The 18,937-nt window shown below is 52.8% G+C and overlaps 1 protein-coding gene and 1 pseudogene across 1 annotated transcript; one reads left to right on the top strand and one right to left on the bottom strand.

Annotated features, from left to right (window-relative positions):
• Positions 1-2,676: 2,676 nt before the first annotated feature.
• Positions 2,677-3,756, bottom strand: LOC129548399 (protein-tyrosine sulfotransferase 2 pseudogene; annotated as a pseudogene).
• Positions 3,757-12,783: 9,027 nt separating this feature from the next.
• On the top strand, positions 12,784-13,911 carry LOC129548398 (interferon-induced transmembrane protein 3-like). The gene is made up of 2 exons (XM_055414916.2): positions 12,784-13,131; positions 13,628-13,911. Exons 1-2 carry the CDS (start codon positions 12,883-12,885, stop codon positions 13,817-13,819), a joined length of 441 nt encoding a protein of 146 aa, XP_055270891.2. The 5' UTR covers positions 12,784-12,882; the 3' UTR covers positions 13,820-13,911.
• The last annotated feature ends 5,026 nt before the right edge of the window (positions 13,912-18,937 follow it).

Raw genomic sequence — 18,937 nt, 5'->3', positions numbered from 1 at the left:
CCTCCTGGATGTGGTACAGCTCCTCTCGGCCACTGCCCTAACCCTGGGCGCAGGGTAGCTCCTCTCAGCCACGATTCTGCACGTGGTCGGTTGCGCCGGAGCTGGGCGTCTCCCTGCAGGGACTTCTCGGCACTTCATTTCTGAACGGTATGCACCCACTCCCTTTTCATTTCCTGTCTCACTGCCTTTCTTAGAACCTTCAGAATGATGCTGGATTCAAGCAGACAGCTTCATCTTGTTTCTGATCTCAGGGGAAGCTTGAAGTCTTTCTTCTTCTTATTATTTTACACTGGAGGACAATTGATTTACAACGTTACATTGCTTTCTGTTGTACAACAGCGTGAATCAGCTATAAGGGCATGTCTATCTCCTCCATCCTGAGCCCCCCAACCCCCCACCCCCACCCCACTGCCCTAGGTCATCTCAGAGCCCCAGACTGAGCCCCCTGTGTTAGGCAGCAATTTCTCACTAGCTACCTGTTTTGCATATGGTTGTGATAGCTTGTGGCGAATGGTGTCAGATTCTTGATCTCCAAGGATTTAGTTTTGATATCTCAAGAGCTTTTTTGTATCAGAGTTTTATTAAAGTATGAAAGTGAAAGAAAGTGAAGTCACTCAGTCATGTCCAACTCTTTGTGACGCCATGGACTGTAACCTACCAGGCTCCTCCGTGGAATTTTCCAGGCCAGAATACTGGAGTGGGTTGCCATTTCCTTATCCAGGGGATCTTCCCAACCCAGGGATCAAACCCTGGTCTCCCACATCGCAGGCAGACGCTTTACCATCTGAGCCACCAGGGAAGCCCTGAAAAGGGACAGAGAAACCTTCTGACATAGAATCAGAAGAGGGTGGAGAGTGCCCCCCTGCTAGTCTTAGCAAGGCCTTATATACTCTTATCAGACCCACTCTCATAACATGCATCTTAAATTATCAAGTTTAGAACTAACAATAGAAAGGTCTTAGCAGACCCACTCCCAAAGTATACAAGTTTTAAGATAACAAGATTAGTCACAAGGTTTAGTTCAGTTCAGTTCAATCTCTCAGTTGTGTCCGACTCTTTGCGACCCCATGGAACGCAGCATGCCAGGCCTCCCTGTCCATCACCAACTCCGAGTTTACTCAAACTCATGTCTGTTGAGTCGGTGATGTCATCCAACAATCTCATCCTCTGTCATTCCCTTCTTCCACCTTCAATCTTTCTCAGCATCAGGGTCTTTTCAAATGAGTCAGCTCTTCGTATCAGGTGGCCAAAATATTGGAGTTTCAGCTACAACATCAGTCCTTCCAGTGAATATTCAGGACTGATTTCCTTCAGGATGGACTGGTTGGATCTCCTTGCAGTCCAAGGGACTCTCAAGAGTCTTCTCCAACACCACAGTTCAAAAGCATCAATTCTTCACTGCTTAGCTTTCTTTATAGTCCAATTTTCACATCCATACCTGACTACTGGAAAAACCATAGCCTAGACTTGATGGACATTTGTTGGCAAACTAATATCTCTGATTTTTAACATGCTGTCTAGGTTTATCATAACTTTCCTTCCAAGGAGCAAGCATCTTTTAATTTCATGGCTGCAGTCACCGTCTGCAGTGATTTTGGAGCCCCCAAAAATAAAGTCTGTCACTGTTTCCACTGTTTCCCCATCTATTTGCCGTGAAGTGATGGGACTGGGTGCCAGGATCTTATTTTTTTTATTGTTGAGTTTTGAGCCAGCTTCTTCACTCTCCTCTTTCACAGTCATCCAGAGGCTCCTCTGTTCCTCTTCACTTTCTGCCATTAGAGTCGTATCACCTGCATATCTGAGGTTGTTGATATTTCTCCTGGCAACCTTGATTCCAGCTTGTGATTTATGCAGTCAGGCATTTTGCATGATGTACTCCGGATATGAGTTAAACAAACAGGGTGGCAATATGCAGCCTTGTTGTACTCCTTTCCCAATTTTGAACCAGTCTGTTGTTTCATGTCCAGTTCTAACTGTTGGTCCCATTTGTTTGTTGGTTTTTGCTTTTATTTCCATTACTCTAGGAGGTGGATCAAGGAAAATCTTGCCGCAATTTATATCAGAGTGTTCTATGTTTTCCTCTAAGAGTTTTTACAGTTTCTGGCCTTACATTTAGGTCTTTAACACATTTTGGTTTATTTTGGTGTTAGGGAGTGTTTTCCCCCATTCAGTTTATTCAAATTACACACACACACACACATACATATATATACATATGTATTTCCTCTGTGAGACTGAGTAGAACCAAAGAGAAAAGGAGAACCAAAGAAGACCTCATATATTAAATTCTTAAATAGACTCTTTGAATTAAAAACAAGCGTCTACAGGAGAGGTGCAGGTGGTGGGCCTTTTTCCTGCAGACAAAGCCACCAAGGCAGTCCTGCAAATCCATTTCTTAAAAATAGTTTTCAAGGGGAAAAATGTAAAATACCAAAGTTTCAAAAACCAGACTACTTTCACACTCTTGGTTCTCTACCCCAAACTGTGCTAAGATAGAGTCTGGTGAGGTAAGTTTTCAATAATTCAGCTTTTGCAAACATATGCGTATGCCATCCTCATGAGCAGTCCTGTTTTGGCGATTAATATAACAGGAAACAATATGCTTGGATTAAAGGCCCAATTTCCACCCTAATGCAGTTTCTCCTGGCAACAAAGCCATTTGCAGAGATCTGGAAATCACGAGCTTCTTAGGTGGGAAGAGGTGCTGTTCTTTTTCACCTGAAAGTAGCCTTTGAGACTGAGCGGTGTTTTATTGTCCCTGTTTCAAGGCCTGGTGTGTGTGGTTGATGACCATGGGTGGTGGTGGGGTTGTAGTAATTGGGTGGGTTTGCAAACGGTCATAGCTGAGCTGGGCCAGCATGGGGGCCATCTGGCCCATGTCCCTCAACACATCCCCAGGAATGTGGCCAGTCCACTTGGAGAGAACTTCCAGGTTCGCAGGCTTGAGGACCTGGTCTGTGGAGTTCGATCTTGGACTTGGGCTGCAGGGCTTGCAGATGAGGTCGTGCTGGTGCGGGATGCTGTTGTTGCAGAGGATGAGCTTGAGGGAGCGTTAGGCGTACAGCACCAGCTTCTCGTAGGACACAGCAGGCACTTGTCCTTGCCCTCTTCCATGCTCGGGGCATACATCGCCTCGATGGCCTGCTCCACTCGGTGAGGCAGTTGTGGTAGCTGCTAGGGTAGAAGCCAGCGATGGTTACCTTGCGGATGACCAGGGAGTACACAAAGGCTGTCCTGCACCACCAGCAGGAACTTGGAGTTGGGAAGAGGCCGACAGGTTGATGTAGGACTTGAGGGCGAAGGAGTGTTTGTCACAGAGGATGCAGGCTGGCTCCCAATGCTAGGCGATCACCCCCAGGATGAAGGCCTGCGTGGCGGTGTCCAGCGCCTTGCTTGTCATGCCTGCCTCATCTGGCTGTAGCTTCTCTCAGCCTCACTTGGACCAGGCCTGGTGCACAGCCAGCGTGCAGGGAATGATGTGGTCCCCTCTCCCCAGTGCACTGGCACAGGCTTCCAGCATGGTGCCACCCTGGGGCATGCCGCCCACAAAGATGAGGGGCATGGCCTTGCCCTAGCGGAATTCCGTGCAGTTCATGCCCACCATCCCTAAGTCCTGCTCCAACTGCATGGCCCACCAGAGGCCCCATGGACCCCAACACCACCGGCATGCCAGCACCTGCTGCCCCAGCTGGACTGCCACCACCAGGACCACCCCAAGCCAGCTGCCAGCAGCGCCCTCTGCCACAACAGGCACATGCTGGGCCTGGGGAGGGGCCACCGATCAGCGACAGGTCACTGCAACCCCATGAGTGCAGAGACTTCCCGCGGGGCCAGTGGGGGGGCCAGGAGCTGTTCTCATTTCATTTTCACATGTAGCTGTCCAGGTTCCTCAGCACCATGTCTTGAAGAGGCTGTCTTTTCTCCATTGTATAGTTTTGCTCCTTTGTCAAAGATGAGGTGCCCATTGGTGTGGGTTTATCTCTGAGCTTTCTGCCCTATTTCCTTGATCTATGTTTCTATTTTTGTGCCGGTACCATACTGTCTTGATTACAGTAACTTTGTAGTATAGTCTGAAGTCAGATTCCTCCAGGAAGGAATTCCTACAGGAAGGAATCAGCTGGAGGAAGCCTGATTCCTCCAGCTCTGTTTTGTTTCCCAAGATTGCTTTGGCTGTTTGGGGTCTTTTGCATTACTAAACCAACTGTAAAATTTTTGTTCTAGTTCTGTGAAAAATGCCATTGGCAATTTGATAAAGATGCATTCCTATATACCATACACAACAAAAAATCAGAAAGAGAAATTAAGGAAACTGTCCCATTCACCACAGCAACAACAACAACAGCAAAATACCTAGGAATAAGCCTACCTAAGGAGACAAAAGACCTGCACTCAGAGAACTGTGAGCCACCGACGAGAGAAATCAAAACGACATGGACGGATGGAGAGGCATGCCATGTTCTTGGGCCGGAAGAATCAGTACTGTGAAAATGACTATATACTTCCCAAAGCAGTCTAAAGTTTCGAGAAGCTTTCAGTCTTTCACCTTTAAGTGTGATATGAGCTGTACCTTTTCTGTAGATGTCCTCTTTCAAGTTTAAGAAGTGCTTGTTTCTTTTGAAATGCTTCTACAATGAAATGTTGTTGGATTTTTGTCAGATGCTTTGTCTGCAGTAATTGTGATAATCACATAGTGTTTTTTCTTCATTTATTAGAGTTGGACTGTGAAGAAAGCTGAACACCGAAGAATCGATGCTTTTGAACTGTGGTGTTGGCGAAGACTCTTGAGAGTCCCTTGGACTGCAAGGAAGTCCAACCAGTCCATCCTAAAGGAGATCAGTCCTGGGTGTTCATTGGAAGGACCGATGCTAAAGCTGAAACTCCAATACTTTGGCCACCTCATGCGACGAGTTGACTCATTGGGAAAGACTCTGATGCTGGGAGGGATTGGGGGTGGGAGGAGAAGAGGACGACAGAGAATGAGATGGCTGGCATCACCGACTCAATGGACATGAGTTTGAGTGAACACCAGGAGTTGGTGATGGACAGGGAGGCCTGGCGTGCTGTGATTCATGGGGTCGCAAAGATTCGGACACGACTGAGCGACTGAACTGAACTAATTAATTACTTTGACTTTATTAATTGACTTGTATTCTTAAACCATGGTTGCACTTCTGGAATAAATCCCTCTTGGTCATGAAACCCAGCAGGAACCTGCAGGGGCTCTCCCAGGTACAAAGGCCCCTCCATGTGACTGGGTTCTTATTTGTAGAAAAAGACTTAGTCTCTTAGGGACCTCCCCTGAGTCACAAAAGCCTGGTTCAAGAATTAATCTAAAAGATGTGAATATGTAGTGATAAAAATAACAGCAGTTGGGCTAGAAAAGCAGATAACAATTTAAACCGTGAATCAGCCATCATCCATCAGTCGCAGAATCTTTAGTTCCTCCCTGAAGAGTGTAGACAACAATGTCTGCTGCACACTCCATAGCTGTTTCACAGATACTGATACTAAATTGGAGAAGGGAATGGCAAACCACTTCAGTGTTCTTGCCTTGAGAACCCCACGAACAGTACAAAAAGGCAAAAAATAGGCACTGAAAGATGAACTCCCCAGGTTGGTAGGTGCCCAGTATGCTACTGGAGATCAGTGGAGAAATAACTCCAGAAAGAATGAAGAGATGGAGCCAGAGGAAAAACAACACCTGGTTGTGGATGTGCCTGGTGATAGAAGCAAGGTCCGATGCTGTAAAAGCAATATTGCATGGGAACCTGGAATGTTAGGACCATGAATCAAGGCAAATTGGATGTGGTCAAACAGGAGATGGAAAGAGTGAACATAGATATTTTAGGATTCAGTGAACTAAAAGGGACTGGAATGGGTGAATTTAACTCAGATGACCATTGTATCTACTACTGTGGGCAAGAGTCCCTTAGAAGAAAGGGAGTAGCCATCATAGTCAACAAGAGTCCAAAATGCAGTACTTGGATGCAGTCTCAAAAATGACAGAATGAACTGTTCTTTTCCAAGGCAAACTATTCAATACCACACTAATCCAAGTCTATGCCTCAACGACTGATGTTAAAAGAAGCTGAAGTTGAACAGTTCTATGAAGAACTACAAGACATTCTAGAACTAACACTGAAAAAGGATGTCCATTTCATTATAGGGGACTGGAATGCAAAAGTAGGAAGTTAAGAGGTACCCACGCCCGAGGTCAGGGGCGGCAGCCGAAAGGAGCAACCCCACATCCAAGGAGCAGTGGCTGCGCGGGAGGACCGAGAGGAGCTACTCCACGTCCAAGGTCAGGAGGGGCAGCTGTGAGGAGACACCCCTTGTCCAAGGTAAGGAGCAGCAGCTGTGCTTTGCTGGAGCAGCCGTGAAGAGATACCCCAAGTCCAAGGTAAAAGAGACCCAAGTAAGATGGTAGGTGTTGCCAGAGGGCATCAGAGGGCAGACACACTGAAACCAAATCACAGAAAACCAGGCAATCCATTGGGTCATCGCGAAAGCAGGAGAATTTCAGAAAATAATCTACTGCTTTATTGACTATGCCAAAGCCTTTGACTATGTGGATCACAATAAACTGTGGAAAATTCTTCAAGAGATAGGAATACCAGACCACCTGACCTGCCTCCTGAGAAATCTGTATGCAGGTCAAGAAGCAACAGTTAAAACTGGGCACGAAACAGTGGACTGATTCCAAATTGGGAAAGGAGTATGTCAAGGCTGTATATTGTCACCCTGCTTATTTAACTTATATACAGAGTACATCATGAGAAATGCCAGGCTGGCTGAAGGACAAGCTGGAATCAAAACTGCTGGGAGAAATATCAATGACCTCAGATATGCAGATGACACCACCCTTATGACAGAAAGCAAAGAAGAACTAAAGAGCCTCTTGATGAAAATGAAAGAGGAGAGTGAAAAAGTTGGTTTAAAGCTCAACATTCATAAAACTAAGATCATGGCATCTGGTCCCATCACTTCATGGCAAATAGACGGGGAAACAATGAAAACAGTGAGAGACTTTATTTTTTGGGGCTCCGAAATCACTGCAGATGGTGATTGAAGCCATGAAATTAAAAGATGCTTGCTCCTTGGAAGAAAAGCTATGTTCAACCAAGACAGCATATTAAAAAGCAGAGATATTACTTGGCCAACAAAGGTCCATCAAGTCAAAACTACTGTTTTTCCAGGGTCTTGTGTGGATGTGAGAGTTGGACTATAAAGAAAGCTGAGCCCTGAAGAACTAATGCTTTTGAACTGTGGTGTTGGGAGGAGAGTCACTTGGATGGCAAGGAGATCCAACCAGTCCATCCTAAAGGAAATCCGTCCTGAATATACATTGGAAGGACTGATGCTGAAGATGAATCTCCAATACTTTGTCCACCTGATGTGAAGAACTGACTATTTGAAAAGACCCTGATGCTGGGAAAGATTGAAGGCGGGAGGAGAAGGGGAAAACCGAGAATGAGATGGTTGGATGGCATCACTGACTTGATGGACATGAGTTTGAGTAACCCCCAGGAGTTGATGATGGACAGGGAGGCCTGGCGTGCTGCAGTCCATGGGGTTGCAAAGAGTTGGACGTGACTGAGCAACTGCACTGAACTGCAAACTGCCAGCAGCGGGAAAAAGCTAGCTGCACGATGACCAGACTGTATCGGGACGTAAGCTGCTCCACGTGGCACACTTCCGAAAACTGGCCTCAAGAAAACAGGAACAACCCGACCCTGGAGCTGAGGACTCACTGCACTCCAAATAAGATGATGCTCACCAGACACTGCACCACCAATTTCAGGACGCTGGTCAGAGCTGACTGTGCTGCTCTCCACGTAGCCACCACCTGCAAACCCTTGACGCTTTCCTTGAAAACCGCTTGCCCTGATCGGCAACTCAGAAGTGGTTTGGGGGACACCAGTCTGCCATCTCCCCAGGTTGCCAGCTTCCTGAATAAGTCGTCTTCCGTCTCCCACCAACAAAACTTGTCTGTCAAACATTGCGTATGGAGTGATGAGCAGCTGACCTTGAATTTGGTTCCAGCTCCAGTTGGTAACAGTCATGGTGTATATATAATATGTTGGATTCAGTTTGCTGGAATTTGCCGAGGATTTTTACACCTGTATTCATAAGGGATATTGGTTTTTGTTTTTCTTTGTAGTCTCTCTCTCTGACTTTGGTGTCTGCGTGATTCTGGCCTCACAGAATGAGTTAGGAAGTGCTCCTGACTCTTCGGACTTTGGCGAGAGTCTGAAACGATTTACAGGCTGCTGTCTGCAAGGCTGCCGCAGAGCTTAGACACGAGGGATGGAACCAGGCTAAGTTAAAATGCCGCACAGCTCTGTACTGAAATTACACTATTTTTTCTCGATTAAGCACTCCTCTGATTTCTGCAAGACTTCCTCTACTTTCAGAGGCTGAAAATGTTGATTCTGATATTTTTTGCAGGTTTTTTCCTGCTTTTGTGAGAGATGGGCTTTGAGAACTCCCCACCCCACTATTTTTCTGTGTAGTCACTCACAACTGGCTCATGTTCCTAGTGACTGAGAGGCCAGCCCCAGGTGTGGGTGAGCTGGCTGCAGCTCTGGGACATGTTGCGTCATAAGTGTATGAGCTTCACGGTGCCTCTGGTGTTAAAAATCGAGCAGATAAGTTTTGCATGTATCAGTTGAACATAGATGCCAGCTAAAAAATACAAAAACAATCCCTGGCGGCTCAGAGGGTAAAGAATCTGCTTGCAATGCAGGAGACCTGGGTTCCATCTCTGGGTCAGGAAAGATCCCCTGGAGAAGGGAATGGCTACCTACTCCACTTCTCGCCTGGGAAATTCCACGGGCAGCGGAGCCTGGAGGGCGACAGTCCATGGGGTTACAAAGAGTTGGACACGACTGAGTTACTTAGCATACAAAGTGAAGGTAAAGAGCAACAAAATGACAAAAGGGATGACAGATGACAAAATGGCAGAGTGTTGTTGACGGTGAATTCACGCTGGGGCCTGACCCAAGTCTAGCTTCCAGTGTGGCCACTGGGCAATGGGTGGCCCCCCACCCCAGCAGTCACCCCCCACCTCAAGGTGTGATAGACACCGAAGCAGGTGGCGCTGGGCTGTCCTCACGTGGGGTCAGTGGCTTCTGGTAAGAGCCACAACCGTGGGGCTGGCTGGGGGGACTCTGGAATTGGCCCAGCAGGGAGGAAAACCCAAACCAACATCCCATCCTGGGAGAGGACTGGACACTGACCACCTCAGGGCCCAGGGGGTGCAGGGTGGCCACCCCCACCACACTTCCATGTCACTCCCCAGTCTGCTCAAGACCCAGATGGGTCAAACAGGCAGGTGTCCGTTAGGCAGGTAACAAGGTTTATAGTTTCTAGGGTACTTTTATGGCCCAAGGAAAACTTACGAAACTAATGAATATTGGAATTCAACAAATATGAACTACACAGCGTACTCTGTAGGTCAAGAACTGAAAGAACAGGTAAAGCTTGCAGGCATCGAATGTCACCTACCACATCAGTAAACAAGAGTTTGTGGACAAGCCCATGGCCACTACAGCCGCCCCTCTGAGGGGACTCTGGACGGGAAAGCGCAGGACCCTGACCCCAGAGAGCTGAGCTGCAGCCAAAAGAATGTTCCAATGAGCACAGACACTTGCATCTTCCCGTGCATACAACAGTCCTCAATCGTTACTTAAGATGTCTGCTTTTTCTTTAAGTGACAGTAATCTTTTGATGTTCTTCTGACTACTTGGCTTTTGTTGCAAAACTCCTATATGTCCTGGCCCCTCCCTCATCCTCAGAGAGGCTGCCTCCCAGGCTTAAGGCCTCAGTTTTGTCTGCAAATTAAACATAATTCTCAACTTTTAGTTTGTGCACTTTTTTCCCAGTCAGCACCAGCAAAGACAAGTTTATTCAAGAATAGCTGAGGAAACGCAGCTCAGGATATGCAAACCATGGTGGAACCCACGGAAACCCAGAGAGCCCGGACGGAGGACTTGCTACTCTAGGGAGGAGGGGGAGCTGGGAGGGGCGGTGATAACCGGAGTCCAAAGCCGGGGGTCCAAAGGAAGGAGGTTTCCAAGGGCTGGGCCTCTGTGGTCTCTGGCTGGGCTGTTGGCGGGCCGGGGCCGGCAGAGAGAAAGCTGCTTCCTCCTGCTGGATGGGAAGGGGAGAGGCCTTCCTGCTGGAGGTGTAGAGGGGCATGTCTTCCTGTTTGAGGTGATCACTGATGCGCTGAGGGCGAGAGAGCTTGGCCTGCAGGCCTGTCCCCACTCCAACTTGGGCTCAGATTCCTAAATTAATTCCGTGCCCCATTCCTTGCTTCAAAGCAATCCTACCCTGGGATGGGAAAACAAGATCTGTAAGATAACTGAAGGGCAATCCACGTAAATTGGGCTATTTGTCAGCTTTGGGACACCCATAATTTGAGGTAGCCTTGGTTGATTGATGCTGACGCCTCTATTCTGACCCGAGGGTCTGCAGACCCTACCGCTCACGAGCGCCCCTCAGTGCCCCTCACGGGGGCCGTTTGGCAGCGGTGTCTGTGCTTGGGCAAGTCTGCTGACAGCTGGAGGGTAAAGGGCAGTGTGCTCGTGCTGTATTCACATTCTGTTTTCTCTTCACGAGGGATCAGAGGCCTCTTGCAGGTCACGAGCCTCCATAACACCTTAACCAGAACCTTCCAGGAGGCACATGTGGCTCCAGGTTTGCCTGGAGAGTTTTTTCCCCTGGGTCAATGAAAACGTGACCAGAAGCCTGGGCACAGCCAGGGAGCTGGGGGGCTCTTGCAGCAGCGCTGGGCTGGCCGCAGGGCCGGTTCTGCTTTGCTTGCAGCGTTCCGTAACGACGCTGCCCACTGGAGGGGGCAAAACTTACTACCCCAAATGTTTCTCTTTGGCATAAGGATTAATTTAGGCTGATTCTTTATTTTAAAAAAAGAAAACAAAACAGAAGATTTGGGAAGCTTTTATTGTTGCCTCCCCGTAACAGCCTAAAATAATTTGGATAATAGGTTTGTTGGAGATCAGAGTCCAGTCTGTCCCAGTGTCCCTGCCTGGCCTAGCAAACATTTGTTTCCCAAACATTTGCTTTTCTATTTCCAGTTCAATTGCCCCCTTCAAGTCACGAAACCCTACCCCAGCATCTTCCCTTGTCTTTATTTGAAGATGGTATTTAAGGTGAGGGTCTTGGCCATTTCGATGGTGATTCAGTTCTCCTGGGTCTCTCCCATGTATACATGTTACTAAACTTTTGTGTGATTTTGTCCTAATTGTCTTATGACAACTCCATTCTTAGACAAGCCAAGAGAACCTAGAAGGAAAGAGGAGCACTTCCTCACACCAGTGAAACTTCCAGCCAATGATAGTCCTTGCAACGCAGACCACAGAAATGATCACCACCCTACTCACCACGTTTGTCTGACGGACTTTTCTTCGCAGCCGCCCCTCCTAGGTGCCTCCTTTTTCTCGATAGAGCAACATCTTCCCCTTTGTCTCCTGAATGTGTTTGCAGATTTTGCTATGACTTTCTTGTCCTGAATTGCAGTTATCTGTTACTCCTGTGTGTAAATCTATTTGCTGGTAAAATAACTGGCTCTTTTCAAGAAGTCTGAAGAGAGCGGAGGCCTGGTCACACAGCTGACCTGCCGTGTCCCTGAGGAGGGGGCACAGGTCCAAGCCCAGAGCCGTCCTGCCAGCTCGCCCGCTCCCCTGGAGCCACCGCAGGTCCCATGAGAAATGAGGGGGACGGGGCAGGCAGAAAGGCCAGGCTGCACGGACACACAGGCCCAGGCGCCCGGCATGCGTCTGCCTCTGCACAGCCGGCCCGGGTCCCGCTCCTCCAGCCCTTGGGGGACTGCGGAAGGCTCCTTCGGGGCAGGCCACACGGGCTGCTGGGTGGTGACCTGCAACCAGGAAGGACCCAAACCCCGCCTGGAGCAGGGACTCAGGACTGGGGGGCCAGTGCCCCTCAGAGGGAAGGCCTGTGTGGCTGGGGGGCTGGCGGTGGGGGCGGGTCTCCTCTGGGCCTGGGGGTGAGGCTGAGTGGGGTCTGGCAGGGGCCCCGAGTGGGGACAAGGGCGCTGCAGCAGGCTTGGGCCTGAGACCCCCAGGCTGGGGACGCGTCCCCAGACCACATCCCTAAAGAGGGAAGGGGGCATGGCTGACACAGGGCCTGACTTGGGTGTTAAGGGAAGTTGAATTCATAACCCCAAATAAGCCTCTTTGGTACATTGATTATTTTAACTGGTTATTTTTAATTCTGAGGCTGAATAGAAGTCAGCCTATGAGAGACATTTAATGTACAAGGCAAACCTCCCTGTAAGGGTGCCCCTATTGTACCAGGACCAGGGGGCGACCACATTCCTGGAAACTTTCATGGATGGAGGCGGCAAGGACTGACCTCTGCAGGAAACCACCCTTACTTCTGTGCTTTTCTATGTAACCTCCCCAAGGAGGCCTCTCCTGCCCGCCGTAACCTCTCATCTTGAGCTCAGACGGCATTTAGGTGCTGGCTTCAGCATTTTGGGAAGTTGCTCAGCTTTTCTGGGTCCCTCCCATAGACAGGAGGCATTCCTGTTGGTAACCTGTTATTTTTCTTCTATTAAACTGTCTTTTTATTATGACAGGGGGGAGTCCCAGCCGAGAAGGTAGGAGGGTAGCAGGAAACCTCCAGCCTCTTCCAGCCTTGGGGAAAGGAGCCTCCCTCCCACTGACCCCCCTGTAACCTGACACTCAGTGGTTCATCCCACCTCCTAAGACCGGCCCATTTCCACTTACAAAACAAAACGGGCCCAGGGAAAGGAAACTTTGGAGAAATCGAAACTCCTCAGTAAAGGAGGGTCCCAGTGTGTGCTGGCGCCTGGACCGCAGCGGCTCCGTCCTCACCATGAACCGCACACCCCAGCCCTTATTCACCGGGGCCCACGCTGCGGTGCCCCCAGCCTATGAGATGCTCAAGGAGGAGCACGAGGTGGCCGTGCTGGGGGCGGCCCAGAGCCAGGCGCCCGTGACGACCACGGTGATCAACATCCGCAGCGAGACCGCCGTGCCCGACCACATCGTGTGGTCCCTGTTCAACACCGTCTTCATGAACTGCTGCTGCCTGGGCTTCGTGGCGTTCGCCTACTCGGTGAAGGTGGGTGGGCACCTGGGGGCGTCGCCAAGGAAGTGTCTGGGAGCCTGGAGAGGGCCCTGCCCGGATGGCACGTGGGGTTGGGAGCCCTTGTGTGGGCTGTTCTGTGTGCAAGTTGTGTGTGTGTGTGTGTGTGTGTGTGTGTGTGTGTGTGTGTGTGTGTGCGTGTGCAGGTCATGATGAGGCTGCAGGGGCTGCGTGGGGATCACCAGGGTCAGCCTTTTGTCCCCTGGTGCGTGAGTGGCCGGTGAAGGGGCCTGAGAGGAAGGATGGGTGAGCCCGGGGCCTCCTGGAGAGGCTGACTGTCTGTGGGAAAGCAGATGGAGACCCCAGAAGGGGAGGAGGGCTCACCGGCTGCTGTCGTGCTCAGACTCCAGGAGATGGGCAGGCGTGGGTCCCCGCTGGGAAGAACGGGCAGTGGGGGACTGGCAGGGGAGGGCCTGAGCCACAGGCCCGGCTGTCAGACAGACCTGACCCCTCACCACCTCTCCGCCTCCAGTCTAGGGATCGGAAGATGGTCGGTGACATCACTGGGGCCCAGAGCTACGCCTCCACCGCCAAGTGCCTGAACATCTGGGCCCTGGTCCTGGGCCTCCTTCTGATTATCGTCCTCATCATCGTTGTGTCCACCGGCTCCCTGATGATTGTTCAAGCAGTCTCGGAGCTCATACAGAACTATGGAGGCCACTAGTCCCTGCCCACAGCCCGAGGCAGTCACCCCTTTTTCCTGCAGCCTGTACAGGCATCTGTCCACCGTGAAATAAAGGAGGCATTTGGATGTGAGGGCGCTGTGCTTTGACCTGGGGAGGGGGCCCTTGAGAGTCCCAGCCTGGACGTGAGCCCGAGCCCACCTGCTCCCACCCCGCACTGTCCCACATGCTCTGCGGCTCTAGGCGGGGCCCGGCCAGTCCTCAGGCCCGGCCAGTCCTCAGGCCCGGCCTGTCTGGGGCCTTGGGCTGGGGTTGCAGTTACTGGTCAGGGGTTTGAGGTGTGGGTTCCTCAAGGGAAGGGCCACGCTGGGCGCAGAACACCCTCAGCTCTGTTGACAAAACAGAGAACAAAACCCTCAGAAGCCTGCAAATAAAAAGATACTTTGGTGCCTTAGGATTTGCAGTTGGAGAAATGCAGATTCGGGTGGCAAGTCAGCTGTGCTCCAGGAAAGTCCAGATGGCGGGGGTTACACACAGCGAGGACGGTCCAGAGCAGTTTCGGGAGGTTCCACAAAGGGGGCGGCGCCAGCAGGCCAGGGTCACAGCCGCAGCTGACTGGTGGCTAAACAGAGGTTTCCAGGGAGCGAAGAGCAGGAGTTCTGGGGGCTCCGAGGGCGGCCAGGCCAGGACGCAGCTCAGTCCTGGCTCTCCTGGCTCCCAGCTCCCTCTCACACCCTGTGGCACGGCCCTCACAGCACTATCCCTCGCACGGCCCCGCAGGCCCCCTCTGCCGGGAAGGCAACAGGAGCGCAGCGGCCACCACCACAGAGAAGCCCCGTGCCGCTCAGGCAGAGGAGAGGCCCCTGCCCTGCCCGGCCCTGCCCTCGACATCAGCCCATCCCTGCCTCTGCTGTGGCCTCCAGACACTGGGGCACTCGAGTGGGCAGGGCAGACCCGCCCACCACCAGCTGGGCTGGGGCGGGTAGAGGGGCAGCGGAGCCACCCCCTTGTCCCCTGACTCCACACGTGGGTCCCCCCTCCCCCCAGTCTGTGCCTACCCCAGCCCCCTGACTTGGAGAGGCTGTGGGGAGGCTGTGATCCCAGGGTGGGCCAGGAGGGAGCCCCTCTCCCTGTGGGTCTGACACCGTGTGCAGGGAGGGGCAGCACCAAGGAAGTCCAGGAGGAGGGACGGCTGGCAGGCACGCCCCTCGGGGTTGGGAAAGCCTGCCTCCGAGGTGGGGAAGAGCCAGCAGGCGGCAGAGCCCTGGAGTCAGCAGGGGTGCTGCCCAGCGATGCTGACCCCGCTGGCTGGGCTGGGGAGGCAGAATCTTCCCACACCAGCAGCAGCAGGAAGGGAGCCAGGGGCGAGGCCAGGGGCACACCTGCCCACCCCGCACCCGGGACTCATCTGCCCTGCTCTGCCTTCCCCAGCTGGGACCAAACCTGGGCACACCTGCCCACCCCGCACCCGGGACTCATCTGCCCTGCTCTGCCTTCCCCAGCTGGGACCAACCTGGGCACATCGGCCCACCCCGCACCCGGGACTCATCTGCCCGGCTCTGCCTCCCCCAGCTGGGACCAAACCTGGGCACACCTGCCCACCCCGCACCCGGGACTCATCTGCCCGGCTCTGTCTCCCCCAGCTGGGACCAAACCTGGCGTCCTAAGGAGCCCTGTCTTCTGAATTCCTCCGAGGCCCAGTCCAGGCAGAGCAGAGGCAGCGCCTTCTCCCCACGGGCTCCTTGGAAAAGGGACCAGTGGTGCCTCCCGGCCACGAGGCTGACCCCCCTGTCACCCCGGCCCAGGGCTCCAACCTCCACGCGCTGTCCTCCCACTCCCCCAACTCTTTCAGCCCAGCCGAGGTCTCCCACCCCAACCAGCCCCGTCCACCCACAGATGACAGAGGACACGGGACTGCCCACCGACAACCAGGCCAGGGTGTGGGTCCGAGGACTACAGCTGCTCACGACCCGGCAGTCAGCACCCAGGGCCGTCGAGGGAAGGTCCCTCAGTTTCCCCTGCTTAATGCCTCGGGCCTCCTGTGAATTTTCAGAAGGTCCAGAACATGGGGCTTTGCGGCCTGCACCAGGGGTCTCCCACCTAGCAGGACCCTCACTGCAAATCGGTGAAGCTCACGAGGGTCACACTCAGCGCCACCAGCCCCCATGGCTGCCGTCCACCTGACAAGGGTGTGGGGAGCCCTAGTTGGCCTGCTGGTGTGGGGGTCAGAGGTCGCGGTCAGGGTCACACGTCTGTCCCCCATCCCTGCCTGGGAGACAGTCCTTCCTGGACTCAGAGAGGCAGTCTGCCAGCCTCTCCTCCTGCAAGACTCAGCGTCCCTGAGGCTGAGCCCCTGTGCTCACATGTGGGACCCAAGAGAGAGTGGGCAACCTCATCTGAGTCACTGTCATCCAGGGAGGATCCAGACCAGCCTGGCTCCCAGGTCGGGCCCGGTGGGGATTGGGCGTCCATCCCCTCTGGGTGCCAGGCGGAGGGGAGCCCACTGTGACGAGCTGCTGACTTCAGCACGAGCCGGACAGGACTGGCCCCGGGCCCCCTGAGTGAGCCCAGAAGAGCCTGGGTCCCCAGAGGGCTCATGGAGTGGGGTCACCCCCAGCAGCAGCCTGTGGCTGCCTGGACTCCTCCAGCCTCTCTGGGGTGACACCCAGGACACCCTGCCTGCACAGGGCACAGTGGCTCAGCAGGCGGGGTGCGGTCCCCCACCCGCTCCCCCTGGGGCGTCAGAGACAGCAATACCTGTCCGGGTTTTTCTCCCCACATTGGGCTAGGAGGGGCCCCATCTCGCCATCTGCATCCCAGGCTCCCAACAGTGTCCCAGGGTCCCCAGTGTCTGCGAGACCCTCCCACTCAGCAGGGCCTGCCGGGTTTGAGGGGAGGAAGGGGGCTTTCCTCTGCGGGTTCCTGTTGACCAGGGTGAAGTCACCAGCTCTGCTCTGGCCTTCTCAGTCAGCCCGCAGCTGACCGCTCTGGGCTCCCCAGAGGCCGCTGGGCTCACAGCAGTGTCCCCTCCACAGGAGACATCACAGCAGCTGCACAGACAAGGGCACTTTATTGATTCAACGGTTGACAATCTGAGTCTACAAACTGCTGCCTATGGGTTGGGGGAGGGGCGGGCCCATGCCTTGGATGCAACACCAGCCAAGGACAGTGGAGGCCGTGGACCACCTCCATGGACAGTGGCTAGTAGCCTCTACTTTTCATCATCTCCAAAGTCATCTGGTAGGCTGCCTGGTAGACAAAAATGAGAAGAACAATCCATCCAATGGTCAGAAGGATGCCCAGGACCAGGGCCCAGATGTTCAGGCACTTGGCGGTGGAGGCATAGCTCTGGGCCCCAGTGATGTCGCCGACCATCTTCCGGTCCCTAGACTGGAGGCGGAGAGGTGGTGAGAGGCCAGGTGACAGCCGGGAGCTGTGATCAGGCCCTCCGCTGCTGGTCCCAGTCACCCCGATGGGTTCTCACACTCCCGTTCCTGCAGTCTGAGCGGGACAGTGGCCGGCGAGACCCTCCCCTCTTGGGGCCTCTGTCTGCAGCCTCTCCAGGAGCCCCAGGGCTCACCCTCCCTTCCTCTCAAGCCCCCTCACCGGCCCCTCACCCACCAGGGGTCAGTGTCTTTTCAGCACCTTTCTTGTTTCTGGCCCAGACTCGAGTCCTGACGCTGAGCGTGAAGGCGGTGCCTTCCCTGATGAGGCTGGAAGGAGGCCGTCTTTGGGTGAGACACAGACCCCACCTGCACCCCGTGGGCACCAGGCAGCCTCGCCATGAGTCTCAGTGGGAGTGATCGCCCGAGCCACACTCTCTCTCACACACACACAACATGCACACAGAACAGCACACATGGGGGCTCAAACCCCATGTGCCATCCGGGCAGAGGCCTCTCCAGGCTCCCAGACGCTTCCTTGGCGACGCCCCCAGGTGCCCACCCACCTTCACTGAGTAGGCGAACGCCACGAAGCCCAGGCAGAACCAGTTCATGAAGATGGTGTTGAACAGGGACCACACGATGTGATCGGGCACGGCGGTCTCGCTGGGAATGTTGATCACCGTGGTCGTCACGGGCGCCTGGCTCTGGGGCGCCCCCGGCACGGCCGCCTCGTGCTCTCTCTTGAGCATGTCTTCTGTAGGGGATCGATGTGCTGAAGGCAGACAGAAAAGTGGAGAAATGAGTTTCCTGTTATATAGTCTGAGATGCCAGTGGATTTCAGTGGGCGCTCCCGTTCTGGATTAGTTTTTATGTCTCAGTAGTCTCTATTTCCTGTTGTTTGTGACTTGGTTGGATTGTCTGGGTTCTTGTTGGGTGGAACAGATGCCTGAGGCCTCAATGTGATTTTATGGCCCCAATTCTCCCTGGGTGGTACTGCTAGTGCCAAGGTCCTGCCAGCAGCCCTTCCAGCTAAATAGAGGCCTGGTTTCCAACCTGGGGAGAACACTTGAGCTAATCATTAATCAGATTACTGACACGAGACTGTCTTTTTCTTAATTGTGGTAAAACACACATAAAATTTCCTGTCTTAACCATGTCTAAGCACAGCTCAGGGGCATTAAGCGTATTCACACTGTGGTGCAACCACCAGCAGCATCTGCCTCCAGGACTTGCTCACCCTCCCAAAGGGACACTCCGTCCCTGGAAACACTCACTCCCCTTCGTGGCCCTCCTGTAGCCCCTGCCCCACCGTCTACTTCCTGTGTCAGTGAATCTGACCCCTTCAGGGTCCAGTGTGAGTGGAGTCAGATAGGATATGTTGTTTTTGGTGAGCATCATGTCCTCAAGGTCCGTCCACACTGTAGCATGAATTCCCTTCCTTCCGAAGGGTGAATAATACTCATGTGACTTATTTTAAAGACCCTGTAGTAAAGTTTGGTAACAATTGATTTTTACACTGTTCCTTCTCATTCAGAATGAAAAACAGTGTTTTAGGCAGCTTTCAGTGTTTAATATGTTTTAGACCTATCACTCCAATTTCATTTGACGTGAAGAATTCTTTAGTCTGAATGTCAGCCCAAGGGTGTGTGGCCGATGAGGGAAGCTACATTTTGCCATAATTAGAGACTCCCTTTCATCTTGCTGGCAGGGATGAAGCAAGAAAAAACATGCTACACACCACAATTTCATGTTTACAGTACTCTTCATAGATAG

This window comes from Moschus berezovskii, chromosome 25 (genome assembly GCF_049115385.1).
Source record: "Moschus berezovskii isolate FMDL1 chromosome 25, NW_MosBer_1.0, whole genome shotgun sequence".
Lineage (NCBI taxonomy): Eukaryota > Metazoa > Chordata > Mammalia > Artiodactyla > Moschidae > Moschus > Moschus berezovskii.
The sequence above is the reverse complement of the archived record's forward strand: the minus strand, read 5'-3'. Positions and strand labels throughout refer to the sequence as shown.

What these genes read in the sequence shown, in the direction of transcription:
- LOC129548398 (XM_055414916.2), top strand. Translation starts at nt 12,883, where the DNA reads ATGAACCGCACACCCCAGCCCTTATTCACCGGGGCCCACGCTGCGGTG. An exon ending in CGTTCGCCTACTCGGTGAAG is followed by an intron (nt 13,132 to 13,627) that starts GTGGGTGGGCAC and finishes CTCCGCCTCCAG; the next exon opens with TCTAGGGATCGGAAGATGGT.